This window comes from Rhinopithecus bieti, unplaced genomic scaffold (assembly GCF_001698545.2).
Source record: "Rhinopithecus bieti isolate Rb0 unplaced genomic scaffold, ASM169854v2 scaffold_5924, whole genome shotgun sequence".
NCBI classification, from domain to species: Eukaryota; Metazoa; Chordata; class Mammalia; order Primates; family Cercopithecidae; genus Rhinopithecus; species Rhinopithecus bieti.
The window spans coordinates 1,089,353-1,106,070 of NW_016805189.1; the positions used below are offsets into that span (position 1 = coordinate 1,089,353).

The 16,718-nt window shown below is 41.1% G+C and overlaps 1 protein-coding gene across 3 annotated transcripts in view; it reads left to right on the forward strand.

Annotated features, from left to right (window-relative positions):
- GRIP1 (glutamate receptor interacting protein 1) overlaps positions 1–16,718 on the forward strand; it is a 298,768-nt gene that overhangs the window by 235,093 nt on the left and 46,957 nt on the right. For all 3 annotated transcript variants that reach the window (XM_017871570.1, XM_017871572.1, XM_017871571.1), the window contains 2 exons: positions 3,379–3,524; positions 15,520–15,664. In XM_017871570.1, coding sequence (XP_017727059.1) covers positions 3,379–3,524; positions 15,520–15,664 — 291 coding nt within the window. The remainder of the gene's footprint in view (positions 1–3,378; positions 3,525–15,519; positions 15,665–16,718) is intronic.

Below are 16,718 nucleotides of genomic sequence, written 5' to 3' on the forward strand. Positions count from 1 at the left end.
TTTTTTATCTGTATTATCACAGACTCAAAACTTCATTGTTTCCTCAAAACAGTAATTTTGAATTCTCTGTATGAAAGACCACATATCTCTGTTTCTCTGTGATTGGTCTTTCGTGCCTTATTTAGTTCACTTGGTGAGGTCGTGTTTTCCTGGATGGTCTTGATGCTTGTGAATGTTCACTGGTGTCTGAGAACTAAAGAGTTAGGTATTTATTATAGTCTTTGCAGTCTGGGCTTGTTTGTACCTGTCCTTCTTGGGAAGGCTTTCCAAGTATTTGAAGGGACTTGCGTGTTGTGATCTAAGTTTTTGGTCACTTCACCTGTATCTCCATTAGGGGGCACCCCAAGTCCGGTAACACTATGACTCTTGCAGACTCAGAAATACTGCCTTAGTGGTCTTGGGTAAGATCCAGAAGAATTATCTGGATTACTAGGCAGAGACTCTTGTTCTCTTCCCTTTCTTCCAAACAGATATAGTCTTTCTCTCTGTGCTGAGCTACCTGAAGCTGAGGGGTGAGGGGGTGACACAAGCACCCCTGTGGTCACCACCATTGGGACAATGCTGGTTCAGACCTGAAGCCAACATGGTACTAGGTCTCAAGTAAGGCTGCCAGTAAATCCTTATCTGGCTACTACTAGTCCATGTTCACTCAAGGATCAAAGGCTCTATAATCAGCAGGTGGCAAAGCCAGGCAAGATAGTATCCTTCTTTTCAGGGCAGTGAGCTCCCCCTGGCCCCTTGCAGGTCTAGAGATGCCATCCAGGAACCTGGTCCTAGAGACAAAAACCTTAGGAATCCACCTGGTGCTCTATTCTACTATAGCTGAGCTGGCACCCAAGCCACAAGACGAAGTCTTTCCCATCCTTTCTACAAGTAAAGAAGTCTCTCCCCATGGCCACCACTGCTCCAGGCCCATGGCAAGTACTGCCTGACTATTGCCGATGTTCACTCAAGGCTCAAAGGCTCTTCAGTCACCTTGTGGCAAATGCTGCCAGGGCTGGGACTCTTCTTTCAAGGCAGTGGGCTCCCTGCTATCCCAGAGCAGGTCCACAAACATCCAAGAGCTAAGGCCTAGAATCAGGGACCCCAAGAGCCCACTTGGTACTCTACCCCACTGTTGCAGAGCTGGCACCTAAGCTGCAAGTCCTTTTTACTGTTTCCTCTGCTTTTCTCAAGCAGAAACAGCCTCCCCATAGCCACCACAGCTGGGAATGTGCTGGGTCACACCTAAAGCCAGCACAACTCAGTCTCACCTAAGGCCCACAGCAAGTACTACCTGGCTACTGCTGCTGATTTTATTTTTTTATTATATTTAATTTTATTTATTTTTTGAGACAGAGTTTCATTCTGTTGCCCAGGCTGGAGTGCAGTGGTGTGATCTCAGCTCACTGCAACCTCCACCTCCCAGGCTCAAGTGATTCTCCTACCTCAGCCTCCCGAATAGCTGGGATTACAGATGTGTGCCACCACGCCTGACTAATTTTTGTATTTTTTGTAGAGATGGGGTTTCACCATGTTGGCCAGGCTGGTCTTGAACTTCTGGTCTCAAGTGATCCACCCACCTTGGCCTCCCAAAGTGCTGGGATTGCAGGCATGAGCCACTGCACCCAGCCGTGCTGCTGATTATTCAGGGCCCAAGGGATATTTAGTCAGCAGGTAATAAATGTTGCCAGGACTGGGTCCTTCCCTTCAAGGCAGCAGGTTCCCTTCTGGCCCTGGGTGTGTCTAGAAATGTTGTCTGGGAGCTAAGGCCTGGAAAAGGGGCCTTAGGACTCTGCCCGGTGCCCTGTCATACTATGGCTGAGCTGATATCAAAGTTGCAAGACAAAGTCTTCTTTAGTCTCCCCTCTCCTCTACTCAAGTAGAGTGAAGGAATCTCTCCGGGAGTTGTGAGCTGTGCTGTGTAGGGCTAGGGGAGGGGTGTTGCAAGCACTCACTTAGCCACCCCAGCTAGTTTCTCATTAGGTCACATGCCCCCCAAGTCTACTGGCTCTGAGCTCAGCACAGCATCAGGATTTGTCCAGGAATTGCAGTCCTTGTGGCTTTAAACTATCTTTTGAGTTTATTTAGTACCCGAAAACACTTTAGCGTGCAGCAGTGAGGCGTGCTGGAACTCAAGTTCTGACCACTGGAATGGGTGATTCCCCTGTGCCTAGGGCTGATCTAAATGTTCCCTCTGTAGATATCAGCTGACTTCTGCCCAGTGATGCTCTCCGCTGTGACAGGGTAGCACTGAGTTTCAATACAGTCTCTCCATCACTGTGTTCTGCCTCCCACAAGTGCACAGTTTTTCTCTCTATGCCATGTGGCTGCTGCAGAAGGGGTGGGGGAGGGGCTGGCATCATCAATTCAAGACCTTCTTTCCTACCCTCTTCAGTGCCTCTTTCAATGATATGAAGTTAAAACCAGGGACTGTGATTGCTCACCTGATTTTTGGTTCTTACAAAGGTGCTTTTCTATATGGATAGTTGTTAAATTTGGTGTTCCTGCAAGGAGGACAGTCAGTGGAGGCTTCTATTCAGCCACCTTGCTCTGCCTCCCTCCTGCTACCATTTTCTAGCTATAGGCAGGAGGTGGGGAGGGTCACCAGAGAGTCTGGGGCATGCATTTTCAGAGGGTAATTTAAAAGAAGGGAAAAGAGAACGGATGCTGGGAAACAATTATCAGTCTCTGGCACAGACATAATGCATAAAAGGCTATTCTTACAAATCTGTGTATATATACATATATGCACATAGAAACATATACATACTACATTCATATTACTTTTTCATTTCATTATGGACCTTAAAAATTTTCAGCAGACCTACCCTGGTCCACAGCCAGTTTTAGAGTCCCAGTGGCCACTTTCCAAATAAGCTATAGATTCATCTATAAATTTTCTTGCTACTCCGGCCATAGTAAGTTTCCAGATGCAAGTGGAAATAGCAGAGGTTCAAGCCTTAGGCTTCCACTAACTCTATTACACCTTGCCTTCTCTCATTCTCTCAGCACTCTCCTAATATCTGGATTACCAAGGATCAAAAGTAATACAACAATATGGAGAAACACAAGGATACCCGGGTCTATGCAGACCCTCGCCCATTACCTCCCTTCCTAGGAATTGTATGCTTCCTGAGTGACACTTATATATGTTCTTGTTTAATTGAAAAAAGTATAAGAAAAAATGGTTTTAATACTCTGCAATTTAATGTCATGGCAGGCAACCCAAATAAGACTAGAAGAAGGGAGGGAGTTGTCAATAAAGTACAATTTAAAAACAGTTGAACCTCTTTTCCTCTAAAGACTACCACAGTGCTACATTATGCTTAATGCCTCTTTAAATGGCCTAGTTAAGTGCTCATCATTAGTCATGTGTTACTATGCATTCACTAACAGAACTGGGACCCTGGAACTTGGGGATAAATTGCTCGCAATCGATAATATCCGGCTGGACAACTGTTCCATGGAAGATGCAGTTCAGATCCTCCAGCAATGTGAAGACCTGGTGAAGCTCAAAATCCGCAAAGATGAAGATAATTCAGGTATTGAGAGCATCCTTAGTTAAAACTGATTTTTCAAAATGCCCATCTGTCACCAAAGATATTAGATCTTGATGTTTTACATACAACAGCTGGCTAGTGACGTGGCAGCAGTGTTTCACAGCTGGAAGAGTCTTTAAATTTTATGTTGAGAGTGTAGTACGAATTTTAAATAATGGTGCTTGCATATGATACCATTAAGATATTTTCATTATAGGAAACATAATTGCATGAAATAATTTTTAAAGATGATATCTAAATCATCATCTAATCACACTAATACAGTGAAACTGGTGGTTTTCTAGTTTTTGTTGATATTCCTATGGCATAACTATAAACAAGTGGATGTTGCATTTTTTACCTAATTTTACATTATAAACATTTGATCATTTTATAAACTCTGAATATTTATCATTTTTATTGACTGCCTGTGATTTACCTTTCTTCTCTTCTTAAATCACTATATTGCTTCCAATTGTTTTGTTATTGTAAATAGTACTCTTATAGACATCTTTATACATAGATATCTTTATTCAGCTTTTCAACTTTTTTTTTCTTTTGAATTATTTCCTGAGAAAATATTCCTAGAAGCAGGATGGCTGAGTAAGAATACAAAAGAAATGTCTATGATTCCTGATGAGCCAGTCATGCCTCACGTTGCTTTTCAAAAGGGCTATATACATTTTTTAGGCTCTCCAATGAGACTTAGGAGGGCATAGAATCATCTGAAGAGTTTGTTAAAACACAGATCCTGAGCACCACCCCACGTGGGACCTGAGATTCTGAATTCCTAATAAACATCCAGATGCTGCCACAGCTGTGGTGCAAGGAGCACACTTTGGGTTGCCCTGAAATAAGAGACATCTTACCTGATTATGATAAGAATATAGAGCCAATTGAAAAGTGTCTATTCATCAAAAGAGTCAGATAATGTGGGGAATTACAGAATGTGATATGGATCCATAAAGTAAACATTTCATTTACAATTTTGCCAATCTTGTGGGTAAAGTCAAGGCTTTCCTATGAACATGGTTCTGCTGATTATAGTTACAAGTCTTTTTGTTTGTTTGCCTAAACCATATCCACAATATATATTTTATGACTTCCAGTTTTATTTTGGTTTGGTTTGGTTTTTAATGCAGTGAGACTTTAAATAATTTATAACAATCTAAATGCCTCCTCCACCTAGATTTTGGTCTTCCCCAGTGTTTTAGAGTTTTTCTGCTAGGTAATTAACAGTAGGTTTTATGTTTGTTTGTTTGTCTGTTTTGTGTTTGTTTTGTGTGGCACACCCAGGCTGGAGTGTGCCATGGAGTGCAGTAGAGCCAACTCTGCTCACTGCAACCTCCACCTCCCAGGTTCAAGCAATTCTTGTGCCTCAGCCTCCTGAGTAACTGGAATTACTGGCATGCATCACCTTTCTTGGCTAATTGTTATATTTTTAGTAGAGATGGAGTTTTGCCATGTTGGCAAGGCTGGTCTCAAACTCCTAACCTCAAGTGATCTGCCCACCTCGGCCTCCCAAAGTGCTGTGATTACAAGTGTGAGCCACTGTGCCTGGCCATAGATTTTTGCCTAATGAACCCTTATTGAATCTTTCCCAACCATTGGATTTTGTTTTCATAGAACAACTACATTCATATTTCATAGGTTATATAAGATTAATTAAATTACATAGTTAAAATAACAAGTACAGCTGGCATAAACAGGTTTAGGAACAAACATAATTGCCTCTAAATTTTGAAGTTTACAACTCAGGCAGGAGCAGGAGCAGAAGTGCAGAGGGGCTAGATAAAGAAACCTATTGCTCTGGAGCATGCCATGGCATTGGTCTGTACATTTTATGATGGAGGATGAACAACCACAGTTAATTCAGTAAATTGGTTAAGTGGAGATTGGTTGAGAGAGCGTCTACTGTATATAATTTCATTGCAACCAGTAATGAAGTTGTGGCAATGTTCTGGGATTTCCTTAATCATGTCATCTAGATCTAGAGTTCATGGTTATGTCAGGCTATGTGTTTATGATTCCTATTCAAAGTAAAAAAAACAATCTATAGTTGCACCCATCAGTACAATTGGTGATAATATCCAAATATATTTTATAACCAATGTTTAAAAATATGCACAGGTTTGCACTCATTATTTCCTAAGCAACTGATTTTCTGTGCCAACATTTGCATTTCTCTCCTTACAAGCCTGCTTCAGTTGCACTTTCTTTTGGGGATTTATTTCAAAAGAGGGAGGAAGCCTTTAGCATCAGCCTGGGTTCTGTCCTAGTCAAGAGGCAAAGCCCTGTGGAGAAACCTGTTTTGCATGATTTGCCCTGCTCAGCAGATGTCAGCTACCTTCCTTGCAAAGTGACAAAGCCAAGCCAGAGATGAATATGTGTAGTGTGCACAGTTGGCAATGCATCCAATTTCAAAGCCAGGCTGTGTCTACCAGTTGGCAGGAGTTTCACAAACAACTGAGCACTTGGAGAGCTAGACCTTATTTTCAGTTACTGATTTCCTTTGCCTCATTTTCCCCCTTTATACCCTTCCCCTACAATCCCTATGTACACTATTATGATAGTTATTGTGCTTATTAAATATTTTTTAAGAGGTTCCGTTTTTAAAATCCTAAACCTTCCATTGGAAAACATACAACCACCCAAAATAAGACTATAGATATTGGCATGAGAGACATACTTACCCAAACCAGATTTTCTCATACTGATACACAGAAATATATAGTCATTCAGACATGATTTTATAAAAGATCACTATTTGAAAATTATTCAGGTATTGATTTTGAAGAATTTATGTGATCCTAGTATTCTCTTCCCTTACAACATTATAATTTGAGTACCTGAATTCATTTTTATTCACAACAAAGTAAGGGAGGAAAAAAAAATTATTCAAAATGTAAAGCCTGACCACAGATGATTTAAAGTCAAACTAAATCTTCACAAAGAGCAAATGTTTTAAAATCAGACATGATATGATGAAGAATGGAAACTCAGAAGAACAGATGGTAGGAGGGGGATGAAGGACCAAAAAAAAACTACTTATTGAGTACAGTGTGCAGCACTTGGGTGATGAGTGCACCACAGTCTCAGGCTTCACCACTATACAATTCATCCAGATAATGAAAAACCACTTGTACCCTTAAAGCTATTGAAATAAATTCTTTTAAAAATATCAGACCTCAGTTTAAAGTTCAGCTCTACCACATTTGAGCTGTGAGAGTTTGGGCAACTTGCTAAACTTGTCTGAGATTTGGTCCCATTTTCAGTAACATCTACATAATGATCCCCATCTCAGGGAGCTGTTGTAACTTACTGAAAGAAATACTGGCACAGTCCATACTCCACTCAGTAAGTGGAGACTATTTGTATTTTAATTACCTCCCGAAATCCCTTTCTCTGCATTCGTTCTGATCCTTTATCAAGATATGACTGAGTGGAAAATAAGCATTGACCCTTCGGACCGTCACTGATTTTGAAAGTTTGATATTATGCTTAATCTGAAATTATGCTGGTGATTAGAACGATCCCATTAAATCGTTGCCATGCTTTGTCTCAATATTTTTGAATGGTAATATTCAGTGTATATTCTCCACCCCCAGAAATGTTGCTCATGCTAATGTAGGCCCTCTGCACTTCAGGAGTTTTCCAGTCCTTGAACGGCTGGCTGCTCTCCTTCCTTCAGTGATGATTCTCTCTCCGGTCACAGGAAGTTTATAACTATACTTGATGTAACTTGGTTTCCTAAGCTAGCTTGTACTGCAAATGGGATTTAACAGATACTGCTTCAAAATGTAAGCATTTCTTCCAGCTTTGCAAGTCTCACTACCCTGCTGTGTAACTTACCCAAGGAAATGGTAGAACTATTCTCAAATGCTGCTGAAGCCCTCGATTTTCAGTCATGCCATCAGCATTCATTTATTGTCTATGAAGTATCAGGCAATGACTACCGGTTCTTAGATAAAAAGGACACAATCCTGCCCTTAAATCAGTTACCACCAAATAGGAGAAACAAAAGAAAATCAATAATTAACAATATGGTGAATGTCCTAAGGATATGCACAAAATATTCCACAATGGTAAGAGAATGTGAAGGCATCCATTTGAGCCTGAGGACCTCAAGGAAAAGATTCTAATAACCTGGGTCCCGAAGGGATTTGTGAAGTGGTGCAGAAAGTTAGAGACAGCATGGCATACTCTAGTAGGCAGATATGGCTCAAGCAGAACATATGTGCAAGGACTTGGTAGTAGGTAAGCTAGAAAGGTATACTGGAGCCAAGTCATTATGGGCTTGTAAATCATGTTAAGAAATTTGAATTTTATCCCAGAAACCAGTGGGGAGCCATTAAAGGAATTAAAATGGGAATGAGGCCCACTGGACTTGGTTAGTGACCATTGGTTTTAATCACTTTACGAAAGCCCTGAATGAGCCATTCAAGAGAGTCTGAATTAACTCTGTTTCTAGCCCAAGCTGGGGGAAACAGTGGAATGAAAGACGAAGAACGCCAGACTGGCTTCATAACTGACAAGTGGGAAACTTAGGCAAATTAACTTCTCTGAGCGTGAGTTTTCTCATCTGTAAATGTCCATTTAATGCTTACTCTACTTGGCTGTTTTAAGGATTAAAGGAGGAGATATATATATATATATATTTTTTTTTTTAATTAAAGTAAAATATATATATGTGTGTGTGTGTATATATATATTTTTGTTTTGTTTTGTTTTGTTTTGTTTTGGAGATGAAGTTTTGCTCTTGTCACGCAGGCTGGAGTGCAATGGCACGATCTCAGCTCACTGCAACCTCCGCCTTCCAGGTTCAACCGATTCTCCTGCCTCAGCCTCCCAAGTAGCTGGGATTACAGGTGCACAGCACCATGCCCAGCTAATTTTTTGTATTTTTAGTAGAGATGGAGTTTTGCCATGTGGGGCAGGCTAGTCTCAAACTCCTGACCTCAGGTGATCCGCCCACCTCGGCCTCCCAAAGTGCTAAGATTACAGGCGTGAGCCTCCGTGCCTGGCCTAAAGGAGGTAATATATTTAAGAACTCACCAATAAGTTTGCACCTAGTAAGGCCTAATGAATGATGACTATCAGTAGTCATTACTGTATTTGGATATTTTTAAAGTGAATTTAAGCTCTATTTAACAATGGCCAAATCTTTGGGAACATTTGGAGTTGTAGGTGTTTTTCTCCCTCATTCTGGATTCAGCCACCATCCTGCCTTCAGGAGCTTCTGCATTTGTTGTCTTCCATTACTGCAGGAATGTAACTCAGGTAGTATCCAGTGGTTCTTGTGTGGGTCCAAGACTCTGGGATTCCTGAGGCTGTGACCCAATCCCCTGGTCCTCAGCAATGCAAATAATCCCCTTGAAAAAAATCTATTGTTTTACCTTGATTGCTTCTGAGTCCAAAGTAAATGAAGAGAGTTGGAAGACCTGGCTAGGGCCTGAGAGGAAACCCTGAAACAAAGCAGTAGAGACTTTTGGCGATTTGCAGGAAGAGATAGAGGTTTGCAAATCTATCATATATAGTTTTGAAAACTCGGCTTTGTATTACCACCTTTTTGTCAACCAAATATACAGCTATTAATGATTTCTCATTTGGTTTGGGGAATCTTATTCTAATATATAGCATATTTTTGGAGACCATAAATCAATACTTGACCTTCATGGGCTCTAATCTGTGTAAAAAAATCATTTTCAGGCTGCAGCTTGTCCTATTCAAAGCAAATTACCTTTATCCAGCCTTATTACTGATTAAATTAGTCCTTTGAAGACAGATTCATATTTTGAGCTTCAAACATATATAGTTCACCAGTGTTAAGCCAAGCTAAGTAATTTGCGGTAGCTTTTCCCCCTAAACCCAGATTGGAGTATTGGAGTAGCAGAGATGCCCCTTTCCAAGCTCCCAAGAATGATCTCGGCTGTGCTAGGAGCACTGGAAGGAGGTGTGTTGACAAGAAGCTGGCTGCAAGAAGGACCTATGATAAAAAGTACTTTTCTCTTTTCTTCAGGCTTGATTTCATAAAGGGATGGCTCTCCAGCTTGAGTGTGCATCAGAATCACCAAGAAGATGTTAATCCACAGATGACTAGGCCCCTCTCCCAGAGTTCCCATTCCTATTGGTCTGTGGGGTAGGGATTCTCAGTCAAATGCAAACTTGAGAATTTGTATTTGTAACAAGTTCAGAGATGATGCCAAAACTGCTGGTCCTAGAACTACACTTTGAGAAATGCTGTCACAAACAAACCTAGTTTTGAGACTTAAAATTATCACTTACACAAAGAAATTTGAATTCTACTCTGAAAACACTTAGCAATTGCTTGGACATCTCCTGGTATATCATTGTGACATGCCTATATAAAATGACTGTGCAGCAATAAGGGAGCTGTAGACAGTGTTGTTCAAATGGTTTACTTTCTCAGGCCTGTCCAACTCCAAGAAATTTAGCTGTACTCTAAAATTAATTCCATCACTTTTAGTTGAAGTGAACTTTGATTGACCTGCACATGTATGCCTTCCAAAGGCTCTCTCCCAAATCCAAGCCTCCTATTTGGCCACGGAAGCAGCTACCATTATGGATTCAAGCCAGATAGTGTTCATTTTGTTAAACAAGCGGCACTCAAGAAGCCTGAAAATAGCATTGCACATAAGTGATGCAGCAATTTTGCATCTGTTCTGTGCTTCCATTAATTTTCTTAACTAGAGCTGAGCAGAACAAACAAGTAGGCTTGCCCCGTTTCCTGTCTTTCACTAATCGTTGTAAACCTTCTGTTGTGATATAAAAGCTATTTATAATATCATCAACATCTGCTTAGGCTCACTTTGAAACTTACTGGTGATTCTACTTTTTTCTTTCTCAGAAGTTTCTCTTCTAGTTAAACACCCTAGTCGCTCCTTTCTAAGACTTCTACCTGAAGCAACCTCAAGGAGAGTATATTTAGGAATGCTTCAATCTCCAAAATAGTCTGAGTATTCCTTCCTAAATGGCAGTTATTATCCTCCTCCTAAGCTGCAGGGCCTCACAGATGCCAACTGAGTTAAAGCCCAAGAAGGCAGGTGGAATTGGCAGTTGAACCTGAAGCTGACTCAACACTCCTGGCACGGTGGAGGAAGGAAGTTCTAGGTTTGCTCGTCCCCACAATGGCAGCTGAGGTTGTATTCTCAAACTTTGAATGAGATTAGGTTTGCATCACATGTCTTGGAAAAGGAAACTAGACCTTGGCATAGCAGGGAAGCTGACTCGCAAAACTCTCCTGGAGATCTCAGCCTGGGAACCAATGACTACATGCTAATATGCATTCATCTTTCTGCTCACTTGTTCAAGCATTTACTGAGTTCCCTTTGGTACCAGACATAGTTCTAGGCTATGGGGATATGAAGATAAAAATCTCTGTTTTCAAGGTAATCTTATTCTAATGAAGAGCCAAGTAGTGAGATCCTTAAAACATAGAGTGAAAGGTATACGCTAGAACATGCATTTCCAAGGGGGGCAAAAATTGGTTCTTAAAATTGGTTCTTGTGGTATTTTGGATATTACATTATGATAGTTTTTGGCCCTCCAAATCTCAATCATACCTGATTGAATTCTAGTTCTTAATATTTAATTTCTCTCATTAAGGAAAATTTAAAACTAATTTCACTCTTCTCGTTATTTGAGAGCAAGAATGAAAATAAAAGTTTAGAAACATCAGAAGAATGCACAGGAACTGTGGGTCTCATAGGAAGCCTCTAGCCCCTCCAGCTAAGCCACCAGGAAGCCTTTCTGAAGGATGAGACTCTGAGCCAAGCTTTAAAGTAAAAGTAGAAATTCTACAGGATAACAAATGAGAGAAAGGTGTTTGTGCATAGGGAGTAACAGGTGCATGGGCTAAAGATGTTAGAAAAGTGCTATTTAAGGAATTGCAGTGGTTCTATGAAGAGAGAATTTAGCAGATTGGATTGGGATGGGGAGGATGGTGTGACCCTCTGGGGCCAGCTCAGCTCTTGCAAAGGGGTTATATTTTATTCTTAAAGTACTGAGGAACCAATAAAAAGCTTTAAGTAAGAGAGTAACATTTCAGATTTATGTTTTAAAAATATCCTGGGGAGGAAAAAGAAGAAATTTTATGTTGGCAGCACTGGTGAAAATAGAAGTGGGGAGGAGGGGCAAAAGCTGGATCCCAAGCAGGAAAACTGTTTAGGAGGAAGCCATTGCTATGAAAAACTGGGCAGAGCCAAGATGGGGTCCTTCTCAAGAGCAAGTGGTAGTGGGATACCCTGGAGAGCTTGCCTTGTGGGCAGACAGGCCATATGGTCTGGAAAAGACTGTGTGCGGGCAGCCATCACCACCCTCTATGAAAGGAAAGCCAGACTAATTAAATATCTGTTTACACAAGGCATCCACATAGGGCTTTCTAAGGGAAATGATATTATTTTCTTTTTCAAAAGCTTGTTATTAAATTCAAAATACATACAAAATAAAATAGCATAATGAATCACCATGCATCACCCAGTGTTAACAGCGATTTGCTTACAACCAACCTTGCTTCATCTCCCCTCTCAGTCTGGTTTCCCCACCTCACCAGTGGAGTTATGAAGAAATTCCAGGCATCATCTCATCTTTTTACTATTACTAACATATGCCTAAAAAATACTTTTTTAAAACATATAACTAAATAATATCATTAGCAATATTTTTAATATGATAAAATAGTCACTCAATGTTCACATTTCCCTGATATATATAAAATCCTAATTAAAACCAGCTGTTTTTTTAAAGTAATCTATCCGATAGAAAAAATAGACAGCTTTCTAAAATTTATTTATTTATTTTTTTAGAGGGAACCTTGCTGTGTCACTCAGCCTGGAGTGCAGTGGCACAATCTCAGCTCACTGCAACCTCCACTTCCCAGGCTTAAGCGATTCTCCTGCCTTAGCTTCCTAAGCAGGTTGGACTACAGCACATGCCACCACACCCGGCTAATTTTGTATTTTAGTAGAAAGGGGTTTTGACATGTTGGACAGGCTGGTCTCAAACTCCTGACCTAAGGTGATCCGCCTACTTTGGCCTCCCAAAGTGCTGAGATTACAGCCATGAGCCACTGTGCCCGGCCGATAGATACCTTTTTATAACAGTTGGTTTTAATTAGAATCCCAAATGATCTACTCATTGCTTTTGGTTGTAATATCTCTTAAATCTCCCTTTTTTCTTTCTTTCTCTTTCTCTTTTTTTTCTTTTCTTTCTTTCTTTTTTTGAGACAAAGTCTTGCTTCATCACCCAGGCTGGAGAGCAGTGACATGATCTCAGCTCACTGCAACTTCCACTTCCTGGGTCAAGCAATTCTCCCGTTTCAGCCTCCCAAGTAGCTGGGACTACAGGCGCAAGGCACTACGACTGGCTAATTTTTGTATTTTCAGTAAAGATGGGGATTCATCATGTTGGCCAGGCTGGTCTTGAACTCCTGACCTCAGGTGGTCTACCGCCTTGGCCTCCCAAAGCGCTGGGATTACAGGCGTGAGCCACCACGCCCAGCCAAATCTCCTTTCTCTTTTGTGTTTCTGGCAATTTATTTGTTAAAACATAAATCAGCTTCCATTTCTGTCATAATTTAAATAGAGCATCACGTCATCCTGTTTCCACCCCAATGTAATAACAAGAATGTGTCCTTCTTGTTAAGATGTACCATTTCCTAGATTCGCATCTCCATCACTATCTAAACTTATTGGATGCCCTAACAATTGCCTTCTAGTCAGTGAGGATTCAGATGCCAATAAAAAAATGTCCCCAAATTAGGCAACCTGAAACAGACTATCTTAAAGCCATTTACTTCATCTCTGGTATTATTTTGTCATCTTTGTGTCACAAGTTACATTGTCGAAAAATAACATGGAATACTCACTCTGGGTTGCCTGAAGAATGAGCTGAATAGAACCAGGTGCCCGCCTTCTCCCAATGAATGGCGCTACCCCCAACTCCCCTTCCCGTGGACCACTTTTTGTTTTCATCTGAAGTATGGTTTCCATGGATACTCCCACTAGTTCTTGGGTCTCCAGGTCCTGGGCAAGCGTCCTTCTCCCCAAAACCCATAAAAAGCGGATGCTCCAACCCAAAATGCTTGGCACCCATTGACAAGTTTGTGCTCATGCTTGCCTTATACAGAGAGCAGTAAGGGGTCAAGGTCTTTCCTATGGCATACACACCTCCACTGAATGGCCCACACAGAGTGTCCAGCAGTAACTAATGTTTATGCCAGGGATTACTAATCAAATGACTCATTCAGAATTTCATCCAGAATATAGTTGACGATGAGGGCTGCAAAGTACATGCAATCTATCCAATAGTGCTCTGTTCATTTAGGTCAAAGCCAGCTCTGAAAGGTGACAAAACATCGTACTGTAGGAAAATTTAGACTTTTGACTTCTGCCCGTTATTCAGCTACCCTCTATCTTGATGCTTCTCTCCGGAGCCCTTAGCAGATAATCACCAACCTATTGGCCACAACTTCAGCATCAGCCCAGAAGAAACTTGTGAACCAGCAAATAGAGCTGTTTTAGGCTTGATATGGGAGCTTCTCAGCTGCTAATGTAAATTTGATCCCAATGTTGAAGATTTTGTGCCCTAAAATGTTGACTTAAGCATTGCAATGTGTGGTGGATGGTCTTTAGTTCTGAATGTGTGGAGCAAATACGTTGAGTAGAGCACTCAGAAAGTGGAGGTGGTGGCTGCATTCAAAACTCCCAATCTGTGGCCAGAAGTGAAGTAGGTGCTGGCAAGAGAGGACACATTGCTTCCCACATGACTCGATAGACCCTTCATTTTATATTCATCCTAATTCTTCATGGAAAACACAATTAATTGAATTGTTAACTCATGCCTTGCTTTTCCTCCTTATTCTAGTGTTTCATATCATAAATGAACAGCTGCTCACTGCAAAAATGTGGCCGTGTTAGTACTTCACTAGGATGTAGTCTGACTGTAAAAGCTGACTGTTTTGTTAAAGTAGCCACTGAACCATTTCATTGTATCCTCAGGTGCAGAAATGAAACAGTTCCTTAACCATTCACAGCTCCCAGACCCAAGGAATAAAATAAGAAATGCCCAAGAACTTGAAGCATGTCAGAAGCAAATAAAACCTTTGAATTCTGAGACTTCTTATTTGCAACCCTGACACCATCACAATACCCACCATGTTGAAGGCGGCCCATGATATCTTTCTGGCCAGTGCTTTAGGCAGAGCACATTCACAAGTGTCTTCCACTATAATAATGTTGAATAGCCAAAATTAGTTTATGACAGCGTGGCAGCCTGGTCTATGCTGTTGAAACATAGTTTACAACAGCTTTTACTCCATTGAAAGAGGAGAGATGATCATTCAAACTTCCACTTTAATATCTGTAATTCACTGATAGGACTCACATTAGAAGATAGTAAGTGGAATGATAGGTAAGAGATTCTAGATTTCTTACTGTTGTCTTCAAGTTTACTTATCTAAGTTCCACTTAACCATATACGTGTTATCGTTTGTTCCAACCCTTAGCAAAATCCACGTTTCTATATCAAAAGTTAGCTTGCATGTAAAGCTTAAAATGGAAACAGCATGACCCGATGTCTTCTTTGTTACTGGGTCACTCTCTCCTCTCAAATTATAATGCCTCCTCAGCCATATGTTTATTTCACAGGTATTTACTGCACACTTCCCAAATGCTAGGTAAGCACTGTCCTAGACATGGACACAGTTGAAAGGTCCTGCAGCCCCAGTTGGGCAGATCTCACACATTTAAAACATAAGTCATTAGGCAGTGTTCCTCTCCCTGGCACTGACAATGACTATATCTCTGTATTTGAATGTAAGATCCTACTAAGGAAATGCTGTTCCCCAAAAGAATTATTTTCTGAGACATGATACTTCGACGAGGATGTTTTGAATTCCTACTTTATGTGTGAATCTATGTGTCTTACTCTTCTGCCTTTTCCAAAGAAATCAATTATGATTCCTTGGCATTTATTGCAGATGAGCAAGAAAGTTCCGGAGCAATTATTTACACCGTGGAGCTGAAACGCTATGGGGGGCCCCTTGGCATCACAATTTCAGGAACTGAAGAGCCGTTTGATCCTATAATCATTTCAAGCCTCACTAAAGGGGGATTAGCTGAAAGGTAAAATTTGAAGTAACTGTTATAATTACCTGTGTCTGAGATGGGCTTCCTTCCTCACAACCACGTAAAAACATGCTCCTGTCTCTGTGGTTATCTGTTGGCTTTTAAAAATCTGCACAAAGGATTGATCTTAGAGTTTGAGAACTCTCAGGCAGAGCTCCGACTTGACTCTGAGGGGCATCTTACAGGCGGTAAAAGATGTCATGGGCTTAGCATTGATACTACTCTCTGAAACGTATAAACTGACCACAATAGACTGAAGATGGGTTTGTATTGTGTCCATTTTCAGAGGAGGAAACTAAAGTTCAGGGAGGTTGAATGGCTTGTCCAATTTCATTCAGCAAACACTTGCTGAGCCTCTGTTACCTGACAGGTGCTGCACTTAGCTGCTGTGTTTTCAGAAGAGGGTGATACAGACATCATCTTCAAGGATTATGGGAACAAAGTGTAGTGACCCATTTTAATAATGTCTTAAAATCTGGAATGTCCATTTTTTCCTTTGGCAATGATGTATACACACACACCCACTCCCCACCCTCTGCTAAACTGCATTTCTTTCTGAGATGTGTTGTCAGACATATGACAAACCCTACAGGCAAATCTGTCCTCCAGATCTGTCCTTCCAACCTAGCTCAGGAATACACAAATACGTTGTTCCTGCTAACAACTGAAAACAATGGTTAGCAAAATAGAGATACAGCATTGCAGAATGTTGGAGCTGCAGTGTACCTTAGAAATTAGCTCATACAGGCTGGGTGTGGTGGCTCACACCTATAATCCCAGCACTTTCGGAGGCCGAGGTGGATGGATCACGAGGCGGATGGATCACGAGGTCAGGAGTTCAAGACCAGCCTGGCCAATGTCATGAAACCTCATCTCTACTAAAAATACAAAAATTAGCTGGGCATGGTGGTGCATGCCTGTAATCCCAGCTACTTGGGAGGCTGAGGCTGGAGAATTGCTTGAACCCGGGAGGCGGAGGTTGCAGTGAGATGAGATTGCGCCACTGGACTCCAGCCTGAGTGATAGAGCGGGACTCCATCTCAAAAATAAA